The 23769-nt window shown below is 45.7% G+C and overlaps 1 protein-coding gene across 1 annotated transcript in view; it reads left to right on the top strand.

Moving 5' to 3' along the window:
* The window catches only part of MBTPS1 (membrane bound transcription factor peptidase, site 1), a 55191-nt gene extending 32020 nt beyond the window's left edge, over positions 1–23171 (top strand). The window contains exons 12-23 of the mRNA XM_049864001.1: positions 2937–3081; positions 6439–6627; positions 7171–7343; positions 8616–8731; positions 9367–9523; positions 10277–10401; positions 11063–11140; positions 13375–13515; positions 16106–16237; positions 17421–17547; positions 20969–21099; positions 22292–23171. Coding sequence (XP_049719958.1) covers positions 2937–3081; positions 6439–6627; positions 7171–7343; positions 8616–8731; positions 9367–9523; positions 10277–10401; positions 11063–11140; positions 13375–13515; positions 16106–16237; positions 17421–17547; positions 20969–21099; positions 22292–22488 — 1711 coding nt within the window. The 3' untranslated portion in view covers positions 22489–23171. The remainder of the gene's footprint in view (positions 1–2936; positions 3082–6438; positions 6628–7170; positions 7344–8615; positions 8732–9366; positions 9524–10276; positions 10402–11062; positions 11141–13374; positions 13516–16105; positions 16238–17420; positions 17548–20968; positions 21100–22291) is intronic.
* The last annotated feature ends 598 nt before the right edge of the window (positions 23172–23769 follow it).

Raw genomic sequence — 23769 nt, 5'->3', positions numbered from 1 at the left:
GTTTTAGCTGATGGGGAGCCTTGAACCAATGTTGCCCACTGGAAGAGTACCTTGTCCTTTGGAAATGGGCCTGCCATGTCTCTCTGCTGTGCTGGGTCATCATCTTGGAGCAGCCTGGGGATCACGTGTCCGTTCTTTTATCTTAAGTTCCTCTGATGCTATGTGTGTGCATTCCTTGGCTTGTTCTGTATTTTGCCTGATCTCTTGAAGAGTTCTGTATATTAATCTGTTGTATTTTACCTCTCGTAGTTCCAGGAAGTTCTCTTTATCCGGAAGATTTCTTGTTTTGGGAGCTTGCTGAAGCCATTGTAGTCTGCCTCTTATGTGATTTGATATTGACTGTTGTCTCTGAGCCATCAATAAGTTACTGTATTTATTTTATGTTTGCTTACTGTGTCTTAGCTTCTTGTTTTGATATGCCCAAATAGGCTGCTTGAGTGAGCTAGCTTGATTATTGGCACCTTTGAAGCTCTAATGTCCCGTCACTAGGCGGTTAGAGCTGTTACTAGGTATATGAGCCCAGGTCTGTTTACTTTCCTTGTATGGATTCAACTCAGGTGTCCAGGTTGTCAGTCACCAAGTGTGTGTTGTTGTCTGTCACCTACAGTCTTAGACGAGCAGGGGTAATTGGTGTAGGCACAGGTATCTGGCTGCTGTAGGGGGTCACGTGCTGAGCAAGGCAGGGGACTGACAGCCACCTCTGAGTGTCTGTGAGGAAAGTGTGTCCCTGTTCCCTAGGGCACCTAGATGGGTGGGTTTTGCAGCCAGACTATGGGCAGTCAATGCTGTTGGCTGTTAGGACTGGAAGGCACACTTATCCCTGGACCTCTGTCATGGCTGGCTATGTGGTGGGGGTGAAGCCACCAGTCCTCAGGCCCCTGAGATAGGTGAGGACCCTGCTTAATAGGCAGAGCCATGTCAGACGTCACGAACCTGCCTCTCCACCATATAGCTGAAACAGTTCAAGTTAGGCTTCAGGTATATACCCTGTTGTACAGTGCTAACGAGGGCCTATGCTATTGAAATGGGCCCACACAAGTCTGTGCAGGGGTGAAAGGTGTTCAAAATTCATGGACCGCTTATGCCTGTGCCTAGGCAAGGAGCTGTTTTCTGCCCTGAGTTCCCAGCTTAGGGGAGCTGGCAGATTATTTTTTTCCCCTGTTTGTTAATCTGTTCCTTGTCCAAGGCCAGGAGGATGGCTCAGGATGCACAACAGGTCCTACTTCGAGCCCAGGGAAAGCGGCTATCGCTGAAGCCGGCTTGGGACCTGGTGCAGAGTGGGGAGGGGTCAATTAAATGAGTTTTTCCAGAGGGGTGTTTTTTGGTCCTCGCAGTAGATCAGACACAAGTACTTGTCTTTTGTCGAGAGCACTGCTTTTTGCTGATTCTGGAGGTGTGAGTGAACTCTCCCCCGCTCAGTCTCTCCTGATGTGGAAAATGCGTCCCAAGCACCACTGCTTGTCTAACCGCGCTTGCGCCAGTGGGTCCGGCCTGTGGGGTACTGGTTCCATCAGCGTCAGGTCTGGCAATTCCTCGCTGCTTCTGAACCATCTCTCCCTCCCCCTGCCGCTCAGTCTGATTCCTCAACTTTGCCTTTGATGTTCAGGGCTCCTAGATTGTCATATAAAATCGATTCACTTGTTTTTTCCGGTCTTTGTTGTAAGAGGGAGCAGCAGAAGCGTCTGACTACTTTGCCATCTTGGCCCCGCCTCCCAGTTCTTTTATCTTTAGCCTGATAGAATATAGTTGTACTGTTTTCCAAAGTTATTTAGGTTAATTCTTCCTCACTCCCATTAGCGTGGTTTTGTAAACTCATTCATAATACAGTTGGGTTTGTTTGTTTGGGTTTATGTACCTTTTTAGATTCTTCCCACATCTCAGTTGATTTCAACTATTTATTTGGTATATGAACTATTACCGTGGTTCTAAAGACAGAACTAAGGTACCCTGGTGGAGCAATGGCTACACGTTCGGTTGCTAGCCGAAAGGTCAGTGGTTCAAACTTACCAGTGGCTCCGTGGAAGAAAAGACCTGGCAACCCGCTCCCATAAAGATCTCAGCCTAGAAAACCGTGGAGGGTTGCTGTGAGTTGGAATCAACTTGGCGGCACACAACATAGGCAACAAAGAACTACACAAAAAGGTGGACCCAGAGAAGTGTCAGTCCCCTGTCGTCTTTTTTATCCCTGTACCTGTTACCCTGTTTTTTTTCACCTTGTTCCCATGAACCTTCTGTAGTTTTTGGTTTGTTCTTTCAGTATTTCCTTCCGCACAAGTGAGTAGGTACATGCATGTGTATTTTTTTTATATGCTTCTTTTTTACCATAGACATTCTATTGTACTTTGCTTTTATCACTTAACAATATCTGGAAGTCACTCGTGCCAGTTTGTAGAGATCTTTATAGCTGCATTGTATGGAGGTGCCATTGTTTATTCATCCAGTCTCTTCCCTACTGGCATTTAGGTTGTTCCCAACACTTTGTGCGTACAAACAGTGCTGCAGTGAACAACCTCGTGCATGTGCATTTTCTTATTGTTGTGTCTCCTGGCTTCCTGTCCTCTCTCCCTCCTGCCCGCTAGAGGGGTCACAGAGCGTGCCCCCTGCCTAGCAGTGAAATGCATCCACACTTGTGCAGTATCTCTGCCCAGGGGAGCCTCCGTGAGGCTCAGAGTCCAAGGTTTTTATCAGGGGCTGGTCACATACTCATTGCCATGACATTAAAGTTGCAGACTTCCAGGAGGACAGAGGTGTTCCCCACATATGACATTGTTTGTACAGACAGTCTAGGCAGGCTGGCACGAGGGCCTGATCAGCACAGGGAGCATCCTAAAGGCAAGTATCCAGATGCCAGGGTCGGCTGTTAGGTCTTTTTGCATGACAGTTGTATTGCTTTGCTGCCTTTTCTAATACAGCCTACTATGATACTATTCTTTCAGTTTGAGCCCAAGCTACATAGATCTGACCGAGTGTCCCTACATGTGGCCCTACTGCTCCCAGCCCATCTACTACGGAGGGATGCCGACAATTGTGAACGTCACCATCCTCAATGGCATGGGAGTCACGGGAAGAATTGTCGATAAGGTGAAACTTCTCTGACCTGGTGCTTTCTGACACGGTCTCTGATGTGGTGGGTGAACACAGTGTGGCCCCATTTTCTTCATGTCTTGATTGCTTCTTCTCAAGTTAAAACAAGCACATGGGCCTCTTCTCCAGTCTGGGCACTGAGGGTATTGGAAGTCCTGATTGGTTTACCTTAAATCCTTTCCAGAATAAGTCAGAGCATGGATAAATGAAACCAGTTTGCTACTTTTTACTTTGGCATCTTGAATTTTGCTTCTGAATTACCTAATTACATTTTGTTTTTCATCTTTACAATTTCCTACCTATAATTAAAGGCCTTAGTGTTTGGAAGATACAGTCTTTTAAATTTCATGTCTGTAATTTTTTTCTTTTATGTTTACTGCATAAATAGTATCATAATAATAAAGGATAGGAAGAAAGAATAGAAAGATGACTTCTGGCCCCAGCGTACTAACCACTGTTTTTTAAATGTTCTTTTCTAGCCCTTATGCTTTTAGTTATCTTTATGCAGTAGGCAAAGATCCACAGTTATATTTTTTTGGTTCTCATTAAATTGTAAATGTTTTGAAATATAACTACATGCACAGCACAAGTAGCTGTAATTTATTTACTGTTTCTCTTGCTTGACCAACAACGTGGCTTTTAGCGTTTTGGTGCTATAAACATTCCACTGGGTGTCTTTACGTGCGTGGGTTTTTCCTTCTGCGTTACTTCCTTAGCGTAAGTCCCTGGATTGGAATCTCAAGGACGTAACTGTTATTGTGACTCTCGGTATTTACTGCCGGGCTGCTTTCCAGGAGTGTTCCGTTGGTTAGACAGCGGTGGTGGTGTACGGGGGAGGCGCCTCCTCTGTGCCTGCTCTGGGTGGTGCATCTTTTTTTTTTCGTTCTTGGAGTTTTATTTTAATTGGGATATATCTCACATGCCATAGAATTCACCCTTTTAAAGTGTACAACTTGTTGGCTTTTAGTATATTCACAGAGTTGTGCAACCATTATTACTTTCTAATTCCAGAATATTTTCATTACTCCACAAAGAAACCCCATGCCCGTCACCTCCGCTGTCTGCCCCAGGCCCTGGCAACCACTGATCTACCTTCTTTGTCTCCACGAGACATTTCGTGTAAATAGAATCACAGAATATGTGGCCTTTGTGTCTATCTGGCTTCTTTCATTTAGCCTTTCAAGGTTCATTCATGTTGTATCACGTGTCATACCTCATTCCTTATTATTGCCAAGTAATTTTCCTTGGTGGTGCAGTGGTTAAGTGCTTGGCTGCTAACCGAAAGGTCAGCAGTTTGAACCCACCAACCAGTCCGTGGGAGAAAAGACTTGGCAATCTGCTCCTGTAAAAATTACAGCTTAGGAAACTATGAGGCAATTCTCCACTGTCATATAGGGTCGCTATGAGTTGGAGGGAAACTTGATGGCATAGTGGTTAAGAGCAGCAGATGATCCACTAGGCACTCCTTGGAAACCCTATGGGGCAGTTCTGCTTTGTCCAGTGGGGTCACTATGAGTAGGAATCGACTCGATGGCGATGGCAGTGGATGAGTTGAAGTCAACTTGACGGCCCACACCACCACCAACAACGGTACTATACATACATACCTGCTGCTGTTTACACACTACTAGAGACATACGCAAGGAGCCTTGGTGGCTTAGCGGTTAAGAGTTACAGCAGCTAACCAAAAGGTCAGCAGTCCAAATTCACCAGGCGTTCCTTGGAAACTATGGGGCAGTTCTACTCTGTCCTATAGGGTTGCTATGAGTTGGAATCTACTTCATGGCAGTGGGTATAGTGGGGTGTAGGGACATACCCAAGGAGCCCTGGTGGCACAGTGGTTAGGCCCTCAGTTGATAACTGAAAGGTCAGAGGTTCGAACCTACCAGCCGTTCCATGGGAGAAAGATGTGGCAGTCTGCTTCTGTAAAGATGATAGCCTTGGAAACCCTATGGGGCAGTGCTGCTCGGTCCTGTAGAGTCTCTGTGAGTCGGAATCAACTCAACAGCAATGAATAATATTCCACTGTGTGTACGTACCACATTTTGTTTATACATTCATCCATTGATGGACATTTTGGTATATCACTTAACATTAAATTTAGAAGAGATAAAATGGATGCCTGGTTTAATTTGCATTTCTTTGGTCTTTTTTTTTTTTTTGAGGTGGATATATCTCAGGTTTGTTTACTAATTGTTTTTCCTCTTGTGTGGATTATCTTTTTATTTCCTTGGCCCATGTTTCTATGAGAATTGGAATTTTCCCTGTCAGTCTGAATAAGATCTTCAGGTCACTACTTGTGTTTTGTGCAGTGTTCCCCAGATTATTGTTTTCCTTTCCCTTTAATATTAGTTCTTATAGTGGTATAAAAACTTTTTTTTTCCAGTTGTGTAAGTTTAACATTCTTATATAGTTGAATTTATCATCTTTTGTTTCAAAGATTAGAAATTTAGCCGTCCAGAGATAGAATAAAATCTCATTCCGTTCTCCACTGTTCTTTTTTCATATGCTTGTTAATAGATTTAATTTCTTCATCTGCGTGGAGTTATTTGCGTGTGTGCTATAAGAGATGGACAAAAGCCAACCTTTTTCTTTCTCATCAGTGGCCCCAAATCCCTTTCCTTTCTCGTCGTTGGTGATGCTCCATCCTTCAGACATTCCTTTTTCCTTTAAAAAAAAAAAATTCTTCTTTTTAAATAATCTGACTCATTTTGGGAGTATATACTTGATATTTAGAGCTGGTTTGAAATGCTGATTAATCATAGGAGCTCATCCGTGTTTCTTCCAGAAGGTCTCTTGTGCTCACCTCGGCGGGGCAGAGAGGGCAGCTGTGCTTCCGTCCGAGCAGTGCCTCTCTGGGCTTCGGCAGAAACCTCTGCCTCCCCAGCCTCTAGCTGCAGAATTCGAATGGGGACACTCTACACCTGTGGCATTTTATTACTTTCAGTTAATGTGATTCTTTAAGCTTATAATTAATTGGGACCTAACTTCAAATCCGAGATTTTCCAATTATGTTAGTTCTCAGACCAGATAGAAATTCTTTGTCAACTGTGTGTCCATCCCCCCCAACATTTTTTTTTTTAACTTAAAAAAAAATATTTTCCATAAAATTGGAGGCTGTCAGAAATAGTAGTTTGCAGACTTCCTAGTGAGTGATGTTCTAGAAGGTCCATAAGCTCCTTGGTGTATAGGTTGCTCAGTGTCTGTGTACACATTTTTTTTTGCCTTATTTAATAAAATACCTCTCAAAAACTGATTCAGCTCATTTAGGCGTCGAGATGAAGTGTCTGAGTTCCAGATACTTCGTCCCTAAGAATTTCCCTTCAGCCTTCCCTTGCTTTCTTTCCCCTGTAGCCTGACTGGCAGCCCTATTTACCACAGAACGGAGACAACATCGAAGTCGCTTTTTCCTTCTCCTCGGTATTGTGGCCTTGGTCAGGCTACCTGGCCATTTCCATCTCTGTCACCAAGAAAGCGGCTTCTTGGGAAGGCATCGCCCAGGGCCACGTCATGATCACCGTGTCCTCCCCAGCGGAGACGGAAGTAAGTGTGTGGCGGGGAAATAGCTTCTTTCTCCTACCCTTTAATGTCACTTGTCAGGCAGGGAAGGACAGGCTGACTCCTGGGGTCTTGGATGCTAAGTTCAGTTGACTGACGGATCAGTCTTTAAGGCTAGGGTCTCTGAAGCAGTGGAGTGTAAAAAACCAATCCAGTAAGTGAGTAATAGTATTCCCTAGTCTGTTGCCAAGCAACAATGGATGTGACTGTTTTGTGCCAGATTTCAAGCTCAAAATGATGGTGCCCAAGTATGCGTCCTCTAAAAGAAAATGGGGGGTCATCTTCTGAAGCTCTAGTGGCTTTTTGGAACCAAGTGCCTTACAGTGTAAGTCTTAAACTCATAAGAGTTTGAATGGGGTTAACTGTGGTAATTGAATCTGCCACTTCATACATTTGTTGCTATTGGAAATTCTTGTGTGCAAATTATTTGGCTTAAATTGATAAATAGAGATGATTTTTAAAAGAAGAAAACCCAACAGCTGCTTCTGTACAGAGGGGGCATCTTCAGGTTTCTGTTATTTCTTCCAGTCAAAAAATGGCGCAGAACAGACTTCCACGGTGAAGCTCCCCATTAAGGTGAAGATCATTCCTACTCCTCCTCGAAGCAAGCGGGTTCTCTGGGATCAGTACCACAACCTCCGCTACCCACCTGGCTATTTCCCCAGGGATAATTTGAGAATGAAGAACGATCCTCTAGACTGGTAAGCCACGTCAGACGTGATACGTATTGCCTCCATGTCCATCCACCTCGGGCCTGGGGGTCACTGCTCCTGGGTGGAGGGTGAACCTCTTGTTGAGCCTGGACTCCATGATCCCCAGACTTTGTGGGTCCTTTTGCTCTTCAAGCACCCTGCACTTTGCCTTTGAAATGTAGCACAGTTATAGTTGAATAATTGTGCAGTAAAAAACCTCGAGGCCGTCCTTATTTGCTCTTTCCCTTACATCTCCCAGTGAGTCAATCAGGAAATCCTGTCAGTTCTACCTTCAAAACAAGTCCTGAATCCCACCATGCCTGACCATCTCTTTGGCTTCTGCCCTTGTACCAGCCATTGCCATCTCTTACCTAGATGGCATCAGTAGCCTCCTGCCAAGTCTCACTGTTCTTGCTCCCTGAAAATCCTGTTCCCCATGTAGCAGCCATGTGCATCTTTTTAAAACATGAATTATATCACAGATTCCTTAAAACTCTTCAGTGGCTGCCCATTCAAACTTCTTTCACGTGGCCAAACTTCTTGGTGTGGTCTGTGTAATTTTGAAAGATTTTTATAAGATCAGATTTGCCCTTTAAGAAGATTCTTCTGGAAGGTAGATTAGAAGGGGCTCAGACCAGAGGCAAAGCTGGTAAGCCGTGGTAGTAGCCGTGGGCCTGGAGAGAGTGTGTGGCTCAGCACTGTGGAGCAGGCTGGCTCTGAAGGTCTAGGGGAGGGCTGGGTGGGGGTGGAGTGCCCAGGATATATAGTGATTACTGGGGTTTTTGCTGGGGCAATTGGGTAGATGGCTTACATGGAGAAAACAGGAAAATGAACACATTTAGGCGGAAGGAGGAGTGAAAGGTGATCAACAAGAGTGCTATAAGTGTAGTTGTGTGTTGCCATCTTAGTTCTTTTTGCCCTGTGTGGTTTGCTCCAGCATCTCTGTGTTCTTTTGCTGTGTGCTAAGCTAGGTTGTCAAATGCAGGTGGTTACTAGCAATTTACATGCATGCCGCTTGATAAAGCTGTGGTCCAGCGCACTGTACAAACATTTTTCCAGCTGTTCCTTGGTATTATTTTGTCTTCTCCATGCGTGAGCCATGCACATGGTTTCCTGTTATCCGTTCTCATGCATCCAGCACAGAGAAAGCAGGTCAGAAAGCCCAGCTTCTGGGCCGGTGGACGAGACTTCGCAGGCCTTTTCTGCTGGTGACCTAACTAGATAAGACTTTCTTATGAAAAAAGATTGATCATTTTCATGTCCTGGCTTTTTGCTTTTCAGGAATGGCGACCACATCCACACTAACTTCAGGGACATGTACCAACACTTGAGAAGCATGGGCTACTTTGTTGAAGTCCTTGGCTCTCCCTTCACGTGCTTCGATGCTAATCAGTATGGTGAGCAGCAAGGGTCTGCTATCCAGATGCTCTTGCAGCCAACACAGGGGTTGCTGAATGCTGACAGGGTGAATCACGTGTTAAATGATGGGCCAACAAGCAGTCTCCTTGTCATGGTGAAGGCCGAACTAGGTGTTAAAGAAGACTACGTGCCTCGGATTTGGTGGGGTGGTTGTAACATCCAGCTGAAAGACAGGACTATCGGATGCTTAGAGATAGGGACATTTGTACGTTTTTAAAAGAAAAAAAAAACTCTCACACTGTATTTTGTTCCTTCTTAAGTAAGTGAGAAATCTTTATATTAGCCATCACAAATGAAAACAAAAGGCTACAACTAGCTGGCACCAAGAGCTCAACTGCTAACCAAGAGGTGGGCAGTTCAAAACCACCAGCTGCTCCTTGGGAACCTTACGGGGGGCAGCTCTCCTCTGTCCTGTAGGGTTGCTGTGAGTCGGAATCGACTCAATGGCAAGGGGTCTTTTGGTTTGTGTATTGTTGAGCCCTGGTCCTTTATTTTTCACCTCCTTTTTCAGTGGCACAAACCAAAAGATTAAGAGCCAGGAGCTTGAGAGATAGTCCCCAGTAAAATACATTCAGAGATGAAAATTCTCAAACCTTGGCACTTTGTGCCCCAGGAACGTTACTGATGGTGGACAATGAGGAGGAGTACTTCCCCGAAGAGATTGCCAAGCTGAGGAGGGACGTGGACAATGGCCTTTCGCTCATCGTCTTCAGTGATTGGTACAACACTTCCGTTATGAGAAAAGTAAAGTTCTATGATGAAAACACAAGGTACTGGGATGAGTTGGTATTTGGATAAGAAATCTGAATTTGGGGGAATTAATGTGTATCCACCAAATACTTCGATGATTATTTGACCTGCTGGTGGTCCTTTCAGTTACCAGAAATCAGAAAGCTTGGTTAGAAAAAGCTCTCTCTTCAGAGAGAGGATATGTTCTTGAAAGATGCTTTAAAATGATACCTTGCAAAGTAAGTAAAATGCTTACCATTCCTGAGTCAATTTAGGGAATTCATCGTCGTTTCTTGATCTCAGATACTTAAGCTGTACATTCTGTCCTTCCTGTACTCCCTCTCTCTGTTACTGAATTTGTACAGGTTTTAATGCATCAAAGGAACTGTTACTTGGAGGACCCTTCTAGTAAATTAATTATTTATAAGTATAATATCTTTATAATGTATTTTGAGTTTTTTCTTTATAAGTTTCTCAACTGAATTCTTACAAGTTTGCTTCTCATCTCTTTTCCTCCACTTCTCTAGATTTAGGCTAGGCAATTGTATGAGGGTGTTTGAATGAAGTACTGACTTTCATTTCATAAGAAAAGGTTACTTTTTCCTGCACACGGGTTGAAGCATTTGCACTTGCAGTGTGACTCCAACCCAGGCATTAGTCTCAGCTGAACTGAAGCCTTAGCGTGGACAGACCGGCATGTGGCAGGGGAGCTTGGCTTTTGTTGTGATGGGGTGTGGGTGGCGGTGTTGATTCTCCATGTGCTGAGAGCCTGTGCCTTGTTCTCACTTTCACAGACAGTGGTGGATGCCGGACACAGGAGGCGCCAACGTCCCAGCTCTCAATGAGCTGCTGTCCGTCTGGAATATGGCGTTCAGCGACGGCCTGTATGAAGGGGACTTTACCTTGGCAAACCATGACAGTGAGGTTCTATGTTTACTTTCTTTAAAAAGGGCACGTTATTTCAAGAGTTGTGAGACTTGTAACTTTGAAGTCTACACTTCAGAGAGAGAATTATGCGATTCCTAAATAAGTGAGGGCCTATAGAAAGAATGACTCGATGTTTTTGAGAAGTATTTTTATAAAGTGGTATTAACCACTCTGGTTCTGTCCAGATTTTTGAAACGAAAATATTTTATGCAGGCACTCCTAATTTTGGTGCTGTCTGTAAAATTCTTTGTATATTATATGCTCCCAAATAGTAAATACATCATAGGTTGTTGATCATTTACAAAATTTCGTTCGTGAAATAACTTTGCATATCTTGTTTATGAAGTCTCCTGATACACTTCCGGTAGCTAGTTTCTGGAACAGCACTTAAGCATTAGTAATTGTGCTCATCCTGACTTGGGTTGTCCTAAGTCTCTGACAGTTCTGTTCTGCAACCAGTGTCAGTGTTTTTTTTTAACTTGAATTTTGAGGTAATTACTTGAAATGTGACAAGGCAGTGGCAGCTTTTAAGAATAAAAACAGTTTTTAAAAACTGTATAATTTGTAAAGAATGCATTTTGGGTAAATGATTAGTTCTTGATGCAATTGTTGAGTGTTTTGTGTTCTCATAACTTTGAGCAATTCTTTTCTAGTGTATTACGCATCAGGGTGCAGCATCGCGAAGTTTCCAGAAGAGGGCATAGTGATCACACAGACCTTTAAGGACCAAGGTAAAGAATGCTACTCATAGGCTTTTCGGTTTCTTTGTTCTTCTTTTTATAATAACAAATTTGTTGACTATAACTCACATACTATAATATCTGTCCTTCTAGAGTGTACAGTGCAGTGGTTTGTAGTATATTCACGTGGCTGTTCAACCTTCACCTCTGCCTAATTCCAGAACGTTTTCATCCCTCCGAGAAGAAATCCCAGGCCCATTAGCTGTTCCTCATTAGTGTTGGTATTTTGTATTTCAGAATGAACGTCCATCTGAAAGTGTACTGTTTCCATAATGGGGAGTTATGGATGGTTTTATTAGTTGAGAATGATGAAAAGTCAGGATTTGTTACTTGTCTGCAACCGCAGGTGGAATTTATGTCTGAAGAGTCTCTACCCATTTGAAAGGGATTTTTTTCTTTTCACCAAAGCCACGTCAGTCAGTAAACAGATCTGTGCTTCGTAGGGTTGTATTTTAACTTCAAGCACATGAGTGGTTTGTCTTCCCCCATCATGTGGCACAACTTAAAGTAGGTTAGTGATCCTTTCTGAAATCAGTGTCTCAAAGGACAGTCATTGCTGGCACTGGGTACATGTGAGGAGCAAAAGCAGTGGTCTCCTCATGGTGTGTGTCCCTCACTGGCTCACTGCTCTGGGGGAGGAGAATCAAACTTAGATTTAAGGTGCTCCATTAAAAAACCATCTGTGTCAGACCAAAAGATTAACAGTTACTCTAAAGCAAAGATGAGAAGAGAAGGGAGCAGGGAAACTAGAGCACTGGAAAGGGAACAACCAGAATGCAATTTAAGAGAACGTTGACACATTGTGAAAACTATAATGTCAGTGAACAATTCATGTACAGATTGTCAAATAAAAACCTAATTAGCTGTGTAAACTCTCGTTGAAAACACAGCAAAATATTATTTGAAAAAAAAAGAAAGTAGCACCTAGCAGCCCATGAAGGGCTTTTTGTTATGGTGATGTGCAACCTGTCAAGTCAGCAACCTATTATGTTGATGTGGGTCCTGTTAAGAACATTCAGGATTTGGACTTTTAAAGGATCACGAAGACTTGTCATAGAAACACACCTTTAGGAGTGTTAACACTAAGAGTGTTTTACATAAGAATTAAATGAGGATTTCATTTCAAAGTGAGATAAGTGTCTTACAGAGAAAAAAAATTACATTTAAAGATGCACACTTTATGTTGGTGTTCTGCTGCAGTCTGAAATGAGTAATTACCTTGAAATCCTTTTAAGTGGTGGCTTGTTTTTATTTCGAAAAAGGCTTCGAATTGAATAATCCTTGTGGTAAAAAATAGGAATGTGGAAATCCAGGTTATGCTGTGTCAGAAAAGAGCCCACTGTCAGGAGCAAAACCCAGTGACACCGTGAGGCCCAAAGGCAGTGCCTTGTGCTTTACACATTTCGTCTGCTTTACTGCTGTTTTTCCCTCACTCCGAAGGAAATCTTGTTTCCTTCCACTTAGCTCCTAGTGGAGTTACACACAGAGAGCGTGAGATGGTGGCATTTTCATAGCCACAGGCATTTTGAGTGCTACCAACATGGTATGCCCTGGGTTCTGCTGAAGACGCCTGTCATGTTCTGGTGTTGAGGAGAGCGCTCGCTTGGGAAGTAAAGATGCTTAGATTGTAGGATGATGCACTGAGAGTTGCAGCCTGTGGCTTGGACACCTTGTTGACCTCTGACCCATTCAGCTTTCTCAGTCGTGCTGGGTGTGTCCTGAAGCCACTGTCCGGGACTTAGGCACCCTGTCTGGGACTTCAGCACCCTGTCTTCTCTTCCGCGGCTTTACCCGCTAGGCTGTCTGTGCATCTCCAGCACGGCCACACGGGGGCGGCAGTGTTCTCTGGAGGGCCCAGCACCTGCTCTCCTCCCATAGAGATCTCTGTATAAATTTAACAAAAACAGTCCAAAGATGTAGGGCTCTCAGGGTGAGCGCAGACAAGAATTTGTTTTGTTTAAACCTGAAAAAGGAGAAATGACAGTTTACGCTTGCAGACCAGATACTTTGTACTTGCGTTTCAAGTGAAAATGAAAAAGGATGGAATTAGTGAATTTTGCTAAAACCCAAATTAGTGACATTTAAGACATTGCTTTCCTAGCCTAAAAGTTTGGACTATATTGATTAAATACTGAATCTTGCTGTGGTTTTATATTTGTTAAGTGATACAAAACAGTTCTTTGACAGAAATTCTTGTTGCTATTTTGGTTGTTGTGTTGCTTTAGGATTGGAGGTTTTAAAGCAGGAAACGGCAGTTATTGAGAATGTCCCCATCTTGGGCCTTTATCAGATTCCAGCTGAGGGTGGAGGCCGAATTGTGCTGTACGGAGACTCCAACTGCCTGGATGACAGTCACCGGCAGAAGGGTAAGAACGGCAGTGTGGCAGGAGAGCACATGGGCCTCAGAATGTGACACACAAGTCCTTTCCTCCCTATGTCCTGAGAAGGCCCTGATAAAATGCTGGTGAACAAAAGACTCTGCTCACATGAGCCAAGTACAACTGGGGGTGGTCCAGGTGCTCTGACTGCTTGGAGTTTTTTGATAGGTATCTAACTCTGGACACATTTAAGAAACAAAACAAGACTGCTTTGGCAGTCTGCAGTGGCTTCTTCTCTTATCTCCACCCTCGTGAGGCCAGTGCCCAGGACCCCAGTACCACAGTGGAAAGACCCAACACCCTGTTTTCCTTTCCCAAGCTTTACCTTCTAAGCTGTCTGTGTGTCTCCCGTATGGCCACTTGGGGGTGGCAGTGTTTCCAGGAAGGCCCAGCACCTGCTTTCCTCCCAGACCTGGGAGTCTTGGCTATATGAGCCTTTGTCTTTCAGAGGAGTGTTATAACCTTTAGGGGTGGGTGGATGGGCGTGTGTGCCTTTGTGTTTCGGGGGAGTGTTACAACCTTTAGGGGTGTGTGTGTGCGTGCGTATGTTGGTGGGGGGTGTGCACCAAGAAGGGTCACCTCCTACACTTCCCCCTTTTCAGGGTCTCTTCTAAGCTTGGTGCTTTTGAGCTTGGATATAGACTGTTGTTTTATAAAGGAGGAAGTGGTATGCCGAAAGTGTTACATCTTTGTACCTTGGTAAGATGATGGAAAAAAATAGGACTAAGACGTGGTCTCCTAATTCACTAAGACCTCTGGGGCACCAGGGGGAGGGGATGGTACCATCTACCCTCATACTTGCAAATCACTGGAAAAGCATAACTGCAAGAAAACAAGGCCTTCTAAGAGCTTGAACTGTGAGTCGAGAGCCCCATCCATCCCCTCTCTCCCCTCCCACCTACATTTCTTGTCTCTCTCCTCTCTCTCCCTTTCTGATTTTAAGTTGAAATTGACTAAATTCCTAGCATTTTATGTAAATCCTTAGAGTATAATTGGCCTTCTCAAAAATCAAAAGTGAGGGTTAAACTAACGGTTGAAAGAAGATTGATGTTTTATTTCCACAGAGATATTCTTTTAAAGATTTGAGATCACCTGGTAAAAGTCTTTATTAAAACTTAAAATGTTGTAATATTAATATATACTGATGATTCTGTAATATTCCTTGGGCGGCCATGGCTCTAGCAGCTTACTTGTCCATTTCCTCACTTTTGTCTATTACGTAATTTCTTTGGACTCGGGCAGATGTGGCTGTGGCAGCGTGCTTGTCTGCTTTCCCATTCTTGCCTATTCTGTAATACTTCCTTGGACTCGGGCAGACACAGCTGTGGCAGAGTGCTTGTCTGTTCTCCCACTTTAGTTTATTCTGTAATATTTCCTTGGACTTGGGCAGACATGGCTCTAGCGGCATGCTTGTTCATTTTCCTACTTTTGCTTCTTTGAACATATGCCGAATAAAACTTTCTTTTTGCTTTAAAAAAAAAAAAAGTGAAGTAAACATTGTAAATTTTTGTTTTTTATCCAGGCTTACTCACATAACAAACTCTTGTTTATAACTTCCAAATGTGTGTTATATAAACTGTAATCGTACTGTTTTGTTTTAATGGTGATTAAAGTGTCACCTCACGGTGATCGGCAAATTAAAGTTACTTCATGGGAAAAAAAAAAAAAACTTAAAATGTGAGAAGATTGTCCTAGCCCTTCACTTTCAAATGGCAGCTGTTAGTGCCCTGTGGGGGCTTGCAGCACATGACCACAAGTGTCCTTCATTGAGCGCAGAGTCCTGAATCATCCAGGTTGATGATAATGGCTCCTGGAATGGGCAGACCCAGGGAGGAAGGGTATGGAAACAGTCATTCCAGGTTTCAGTGCAGGGCGGCATTTCCAGTTTTCTGTAGAACCATGCCTCTGCAGCCTGTGAGCGGGACCTGGTTATTGCTGCTCAGCGCCTGGACTCCTTGCAATGTCCCAAGAAATCTCAGACCACCCTCGGCTTTCAAGCATTAGGGATTGGGAGCCACCAGCCCAAATGGCAGCTCAAAGTAATGGCTCTCCAACTTGTGTTGAATTCAAACCCACCTCCCTGCAGTGTCCACACACTGGTCCCAGCCCTGCCCACCAGCTCTTAAACGGTGTAAATCTAGGTCCTTCTCCACAGAACCCTTCGGTGGTGGCAGAAGTTATGGTCCCTTGCCTCAGAGACCCAGCTCTCTGGGCCACTCTTCACTCCAGGGCTGTCACACAGTCTTGCTGTCCCTGCATGGGGCCCAGGGCTGAGTGCGTACTCGGGCAGTTTGGCCAGCACTGGGTGCAGTGATGCAAACACTGCCCAGAGCACAGGGCCCTATAGTGAAGCCCCAGCTGGTCTCATTTACACGTGCTGGTCTAGTGGCCTGGACACTGGCCTGGTAGGGCACGTGCTGCTAAAGAACCAGTGAGCCAGAACGTGCCAGAGTTGCCTTGATCTGAACTCTTTACTACCATTTTCTCTTTTTTTTGAGATTAGCTTTCTTTTATCTTTCTGTAGGGTTTCCTTCTAAAACAATGTAATTCCTAACCAGCACACTTGTTAACTCCCCAGATTGCTTTTGGCTTCTGGATGCTCTCCTTCAGTACACGTCATACGGGGTGACCCCTCCCAGCCTCAGTCATTCTGGAAACCGGCAGCGCCCGCCAAGTGGAACAGGCTCCGTGACCCCAGAGAGGATGGAAGGTGAGTGGCCGGGACGGCGCTCATGGAGGGGAATCGTGCAGCCTAGCATGATGCCGCCTCAGGAACCATCCTGCTTGCCAGAAAATGAAGACCGTTGGTGTGTTCCACCAGCTTTTTTTCCTTAATGATCGTAGGCAGAGTAGCAAACGGCTGTAGCCTAGCTGACTAGAATGGACTTTTGCCAAGGGCCACTGTGCTCCAGGTGCTCTGACACGCTCCCCAAATCCTCACATTGCTTGGAGCTTGGGTGCATTGTCCCACTCTCACAGGTGAAGAACTGGCTCATGGAGGTTTTCAGCGATACTAGCGGATGCCTTTGAGCACTTGCTGGGTACCAGGCATTAGGCTGGTTGCGTGCCGTGGATTATCTCGCGAAGTCCTTTCAGCAGTCCTGTGAGAGTAAATGTTACTGTCACAGTTTCCAGATGAAGAAGCAGAAGCGAGAGAAGTAACTGTCAAGGTCACTGGCTGGTCACCAGTGGAACCTGACTTACAGGATGCTGGCTTGTGGGGACTGTGATCTCGGCAGGTCTCAAGGATAGCAGTACTGGCCTCAGGCTTGCGTGGCCCAAATGTTCCAGTCACCACCACACCATCCAGCAGACGCTTGCCAGATACATGCATAACTTCAGACTGTCTAGAGCCCCATAAAAAAATGTAAAAAGAAATAGGTGAAGCTCACTTAATACATCACAAATATTGTCATTTTAGCATGTGGCACCACCGCATTTTATGTGCTCAGGGGCCAGTGTGGCTCATGGCTACAGTATTAGACGGTGCAGATTTAAGAAATAAGAAATCAGAAGTTTTAAAATGCAGGGGTTGTTTTTGTTTTTTGGCAATGAAGCTTCTCTGCAGGTTCACATCCTCACGTGTGGCCTTGTGTATGCATTGATGATCAGCAAATGTTGACCACATCATGACATACAGTGTGACCCTCTGAAAGGGGACAGTCTGTTCCATGTATCCACTTACCTGCAGCAGTGAGAACATGCTGCCTGGAAAAAGCCCTCAGGTCGCTGTCCTGAGGCACCTGGCAGGCCCCTGGAAGACAGGCTCACAGCGGAGCGTAGTGATCCTGGCGGCAGGAAAGCAAACAAACCTGCTTACAAAGCCTTGTCTTGTCCCTTGCTGCTTAATGACAGTGCTGCTTCTTTTTTGTCGATGTTGACCTGGGCCACAGGAAACCACCTACACCGCTACTCAAAGGTCCTCGAGGCCCACCTGGGAGACCCGAAGCCCCGGACACTGCCTGCCTGCCCACACCTGTCCTGGGCCAAGCCACAGCCCTTAAATGAGACGGCTCCTAGGTGAGTGTTCCTGGGGGTCTGTGATTCACAACTCCCTTTTTTGTAAGAGAGAATGGAATTTTACAGACAACACTATCGAATAATCAGATCTCCTGACTTGTCATTTTGTGATGGGATTGAAATTTAGTGAGCCCCCGTGTTGACCTTTGGAAATACGTTCTCTGGTGGCATCCTGCTGTGGGTAACTGGAATCTTGCTATGAGAATCTGTCACTAGTTGGCACTGTCACTGAACCTGAGCTCTGACTCGTTTTGGTGAGGGCGTGGAGTCTTGCTGTTTGAGGTTGTGGTCTCTGAGGTGTTCAGTGTGGCGAACTGCAGATAGGCCTAGGGTTCCTTGGAGGAGGTTTGGGATCTGAGTCGGAGCCTGGCCTGGTGTCTGCTGTGGCCTTAACTTCCTGTGCAGATGTTTGTTTCTTGTGAGCTCAGTCTCCCATAGTGACAGCCAATAACCCCATCCCTTGCCATTCCTTCTCTGTCATGTCCAGACAGTGTCTGTCTACCTGTCTCACTCTGCCTCTCTGTTGGGAGGGTTTCCTGTCAGAAGCCAGAACTGGATCTCTTGCCTGTTGTCTCTCTGGGCAGAATGAGCCTGTTTAGCACAGCTGGTGACAGTTTTCTCCTCCTCCCTATTGCTCTTCAGTCTGAGCAGGACACCCTCCTCTACTGCAGGGATAATTGGAGCTTTTCCTGACTTGGGGTGCTGGTGTGTGAAGCGGGGGCCAGTGTCACAAGAAGAGCAGTGCACCACTCCCTCAGCTGGAGCGGCTGCTGCATAAGAATGTCTCCCTCCTCGACAGGAGGCCACCTTCCCATTCCCTCCCCCGCCCTGCCCCCAGCCTTCAGGGCTGCACAGGAACGTCTTCCTCCTCCTTAGGAGGCCACCTCACTCCACTCCTGGGGCTCTGCCTCGCTGAGCTGGGCGGCTCCCTGGCAGCCAGCCTTCCTTCTGCCCATGCCACCTCTGCGAGCAGATGCCCCTCTGGCGATGCCTCATGCCTTCTTGTCCTCTGCCCCATGAGTCTTCCTTTAGAATGTCTACGTTGCACGAATCTCAGTGATGTGCAGGTGTTGGTGGGGCCGGGTACAGAGGACCACAGTGGATACCATGAGTCACGAGGAGGATGAGCATGGAAGGCGTCGAAGGCCTGTCTCATTATACACAGACAGCACTCAGGACACCGATCACGGACCATATGGCATCACTGGAATGTGTTTGACAGGAGACAGTGAGATTGTGGAGCCACATAGTGTCTTCTCATCAGCACTTTTCTTCCTGATACTTTCATTACTGAGAACTTCCCGTTTCCACTTAACATCTCATCATTTAAAATCTTCTGATAACTTGCCATTTTTACATCCCGTTTATTAATAACCTCCCATTATTCCAGCACGCAGACCAGCCGTGGTCAGCAGTTCTGACGCTGTGGACAGGCAGTGCTGGTGCATGTTCTAGAAATCCAATTACTCTCCACAGGGCTGTTCCGGACTCGGAAGCAGATAACAATGACCTTTGGTCTCCAGCTGTTCCCATCACATATTCCATTTAATTCTGAACTGGTCCTCAGGGATGTTGATAACGCAGGGCTCCTAGAATGCGATTTCTCTCTCTCAGTAATTCCTTCCAGCTACCCCCGCCCGTTTATCTCACATTTAACATCTGGTTGGAAATTACTGTCAGCTCTCAGAAGCCTGGATCTAAATGTACTCTGTATTCCTAGAGGAGATTTGAGGCTCATGGAAGAAGCAACAGACAGCCCTTTACAGGCCCAGGGCAGACACTGGTGCAGTGCCAAGTACAGGCTTCCAGTTCGCCGACGTGAAATGAAGAATCGTCACCATGCCGATTTGTCCAGCACCGAGTGTCCATACTTGAGGACAGTTGCAGGGGTGTCAAACCTGATAGAAAGCCCTGCCCAAGGGTGGTTCTCTCCTTCCGTCAGTATTTGGTGGAATTCTGGAATGATAATGATGGTGTATTGTTACCACAATTGCTTAACTAGAAAATGCCATCACCAAACAGTTAAATTCCGTAACAGCATATTTACCTGTTAGAGTTAAAATATAGCCCCACATATATTCAGCTAAAAAGTCAAACTTAAGTATCATTGATTCCGTAACTCAACATTGCCATTTTAATTTCCAGACAGATGAAACCTGAAATGTAAAGTTCAGTCGTATACTACAGAAGAGATTGTAATACTCGTTGGCATTTTCTAATTGATGGCCTGGCTGAGAGTATCCCATAAGAGTTTATCTCTTTCCTGCACAGAAGGCTTCTTCCCAGGCCTAAAGAGTTGTCAGGCTTCACTGTGATTGGCTGATAGAACTGGACACTATTGCATTCTCTCAACCAAAGTAAGAGAGACAGGTCAGCAGTTTCCAAGTGGATAAACAGCAGAAAAATGGGGAATTGGTAATTTGCAAATATCATTTCACTCCTTCACCTTCCTTAGCAGGAACAGTACTCACATTTTCCACGCGTGTTCCTAGCTCTAATCTTTGTGTTCTCCCAAGCTGTCTGCCGCTGTTTACGGCTTGTCAGCCTCTCGTTCTTCCACTGAAGTTGTACTGGTCTGAACAAGCTCTTCACAGCTACGGATACATGATGAGAATGCTGCCGTGACGAGTACAGTACCTGTTGCCGAGCACACGTTTCCTCCGTGGTCTGGCGCTCGCCCTGGCGGGCCAGGAGGGATGTGTTCCAGGTGCTGCTGCTCAGATGCTCTACTCTGTTGTTGTTGTTGTTGTGTGCTGTGGAGCCGACTCTGACTCATCACAGAGGAGAACTGCCCCATAGGGTTTCCCAGGCTGTAACCATTACAGGAGGAGGTCACCAGATCTTTTCTCCCTCGGAGACGCTGTAAGATTTGAACTGCTCGTCTTTCAGTCAGCAGCCGAGTGCTTAACCATTGTCCAACCAGGGCTTCTTATGCCATGGTTACATGTGTGTTTCTTATATCCTCCCTCCCAGTGGTGGTTTCCTTGAGGACAAGGACGATGTCAGCTCCCAGGGCCGGTTTGCCCTGCTCCTCACATGTGGTAGTTGTGCAGTTACGTCTGCAGTGTTGATTTGAATTAATCAAAAAGCGAGCTCTGGCTGCTCCAGAGCTCTGCTCCTCTTCCCAGTGTGCCTCTCTCCCCTGATGCTCTGTGACGTCTCCAGCTTCAAGCGAAAGCAGGCTGGATGGGCAGTAGTCTGACCTGACTCTGAACGTTGTAGAGTCCTGAGTATGGACTTGATATTGACATTTCTATCTGAGGACCCAGAAGTGGCACATGATGATTCAGTTGCCTTTATGTCAAGGTAGATGGGATCATCACTTGTCTTTAAGTTACTTTCCATTTCTCAGGGATTGGCTGAACTTCCCAGGCTAGTATAATTGCTTATTTTTGTCTTGCTTTAATCTGTTTCCCTGAAGTAACCTTTGGAAACATCAAAAGCTACTCTCCATCGACCTGGACAAAGTGGCGTTGCCCAACTTTAGATCAAACCGTCCTCAAGTACGACCCTTGTCTCCTGGGGAAAGTGGTGCCTGGGACATTCCTGGAGGTAAGTTCTTACGTTGTTATCACTGTGAGTCAACACTGTGATTCGTTCAAAATATCCCCTCCTCGAAAAAAAAGAAAAGGATTAAGATATTGTTGTCACTCTTGAAAATTCTACTTAGATTTTCAAATACAATTTTTTTTTTACTCTGTTCAGGTGTCACACTTAAAAATTTTCAGACAGAGTAACTTGCTCACTCTTTATTAGAGTTCTGTAGTACAAATGTGTATCACATATCCCAGGGGATGCCTGTTACCTGCTGGGCTTGGGCTTGGTCCCAGTCAGTGATGGTAACCGACCTGGCCTCTGAACCCTTGACACAGTGCCCCCCGCTCCCCATTCTCTGCCCAGGCCTTTGGGATACAGCACCATCCCATCAGTGATGGGACTTCACTGGTAGATGCGGTGTGGCCCTGGGTGGTTCCACTCCATTCCCTCACCCCAAGTACAGACACACGCCCTCCACAGGTAGCCACTTTGGCCTGAGCAGACTGCTGGGGCAGGTCTAAGGCTCTCCTTTACCTGGGCCATGGGAACTGGATCACCCTAGCAGAGCAGGGGGCCACTTCTCTGCTCTGGAACCCTGAGCTCCTCCAGAGAGATAACAGTCTGGAGGGAGTTCTCTGTTTCTAGGAGCTGAACAGAAGCTTTAGGGATCAGCAAGGGCACCCCAGCCCTGGGAACTGTGTGTGTGACACTAAGATCCAGAGGCCCTGCCATAGTCCCAGGGTGCACTGATGATGGTCCATTCTGGAACCCTCAGCATTGCTCATGACAGGGTCGCATTTGACATTGTAAATCGGGGGTCCCCCAGCAGCAGCTCCTAGTTTCCTACCACACAGCCAGTCTGTGGAGAGCTTTCCTAAATGGAGGGGCATGGCCAACAGGTGTCGCAGGATGGAAACTGGTCTACCTCTCGCTGTTCTGAGCAAACCGAGGCTCCTCTGGGCGCCCTTACTGTGCACTGTCCTGTCTTCTCTCTGGGAGAATGGGAGGAGAAGCAGAACCACAGCGCTGCTGCACCCCAACGGAGTGTCGCTGTGGCTCACTCTGCCATTCTCTAATGGCCTGGGCTACGCGTTAGCTGAGGTTTAAATAGTGCTCTGCCCTGCCAGCCCAGCATCTGGTTTCTGATGAATCCTGAGCCTGCAGCTCTGTGGTATGACTGACCACTCACCAGCCTGTCTTCTTTTAGGGATCATGCCTGGCCGCTACAATCAGGAGGTGGGCCAGACCATTCCCGTCTTTGCCTTCCTGGGAGCCATGGTGGTCCTGGCCTTCTTTGTGGTACAAATTAACAAGGCCAAGAGCAGGCCCAAGCGGAGGAAGCCCAGGGTGAAGCGCCCCCAGCTCATGCAGCAGGTGCACCCCCCAAAGACCCCATCTGTGTGAGTGCCAGGAGAGCCAGGGCGCCTTCTTGACGGCTCAACGGGCAGCGGAGCTGGAGAAGGCTTTGCACGGGGCCCCCTGGTCAGAGGGACCCAAAGTCCAGTGCGGGTGTGTTGGAGTTCCTTCTAGATGGCCTCCCCCTCTCAAGCGACTAGGGCTTGAGGTACATCTCCAGATGTCTTGGGGCCCGGCCCTGCCAGGAGGGACTCAGCAGTCAGCCTCAAGGGGGACATCACACAGCAGCACCAAAGACTCGGAGAGCTTCACAGGCGGCCTGGGGTCTTCTGACCTGAGAGGAAGATGTACTTAAACACTCGAACCAGCCCAGACCAAGTAAAACATGCTTGTTGACAGTTGTTTTCTATATTTATTGTTGGAAAAGTCACTTTAAGGACTCGTGGTATATGGAAGCAAAGCTATTTTTTTTTTTTTGGTCAACGGAATGCAGTTTTTTTACGATTACGACATCATGAGGATTAACACAGATTCCATTATCTCCTTTTTGATGAAAAGGACAGACTAAGATTTGAAGAAAACTAGCACAAATCTGTGAAACATAGACCTTCGCTTTATTTTTATAAGTATCAATTGCCATCATGTTTTGTAATTTGGGGTCTTGATTTCACCATTGTTGGTGAAGAAAATTTTCAATAAATAATGCATTATCTATATGAAGCTGAAAAGTCGTGTGCAGCTGGCTCGTTCTCTACTTCCATTTCTCTGCAGTGACAACCTGGAATGGATTCTTAATCAGCCTGCTCATTTTTATTATTATTGAGATATAATTCACATACTGTAAAGTTCACCTGTTTAATGTACTTTTTTTAAATGTATTTAATGTGACTTTTAATGTATTTACAGAGTTGTGCAACCATCACCACGATGTCATTTTAGAACGTTTTCATCATGCCCTAAAAGAAACCCTGTACCGTTTATCAGCTGCTCCCGTTTCCCCCTCTTCCCCAGCTCCTGGCAACCACTAATCTACTTTGTCTCTTTGGGTTTGCCTATTCTGAACATTTTTGGAGTCATTGTCTGGAGTCACACGGTATTTTTCCTTTTGTGTCTGGCTTCTTTCACCTAGCATAACGTTTTCAAGGTCATCGATGTTGTAGCATGTATCAGTAGTTTATATTTTATGGTCAAATAATCCATTATGTGGGTATACTCCCTTTGGTTTATCCATTCATCAGTTGATGGACGTTTGAGTTGTTGCCACGTTTTAGTTGTTACAAGTAATGCTACTATGAACAGTGGTGTGCAAGTTTTTGGTTCTCTTGGGTG

The sequence above is a fragment of the Elephas maximus genome, chromosome 21 (assembly GCF_024166365.1).
Source record: "Elephas maximus indicus isolate mEleMax1 chromosome 21, mEleMax1 primary haplotype, whole genome shotgun sequence".
In the NCBI taxonomy this organism is placed as follows: Eukaryota; Metazoa; Chordata; class Mammalia; order Proboscidea; family Elephantidae; genus Elephas; species Elephas maximus.
The sequence above is the reverse complement of the archived record's forward strand: the minus strand, read 5'-3'. Positions and strand labels throughout refer to the sequence as shown.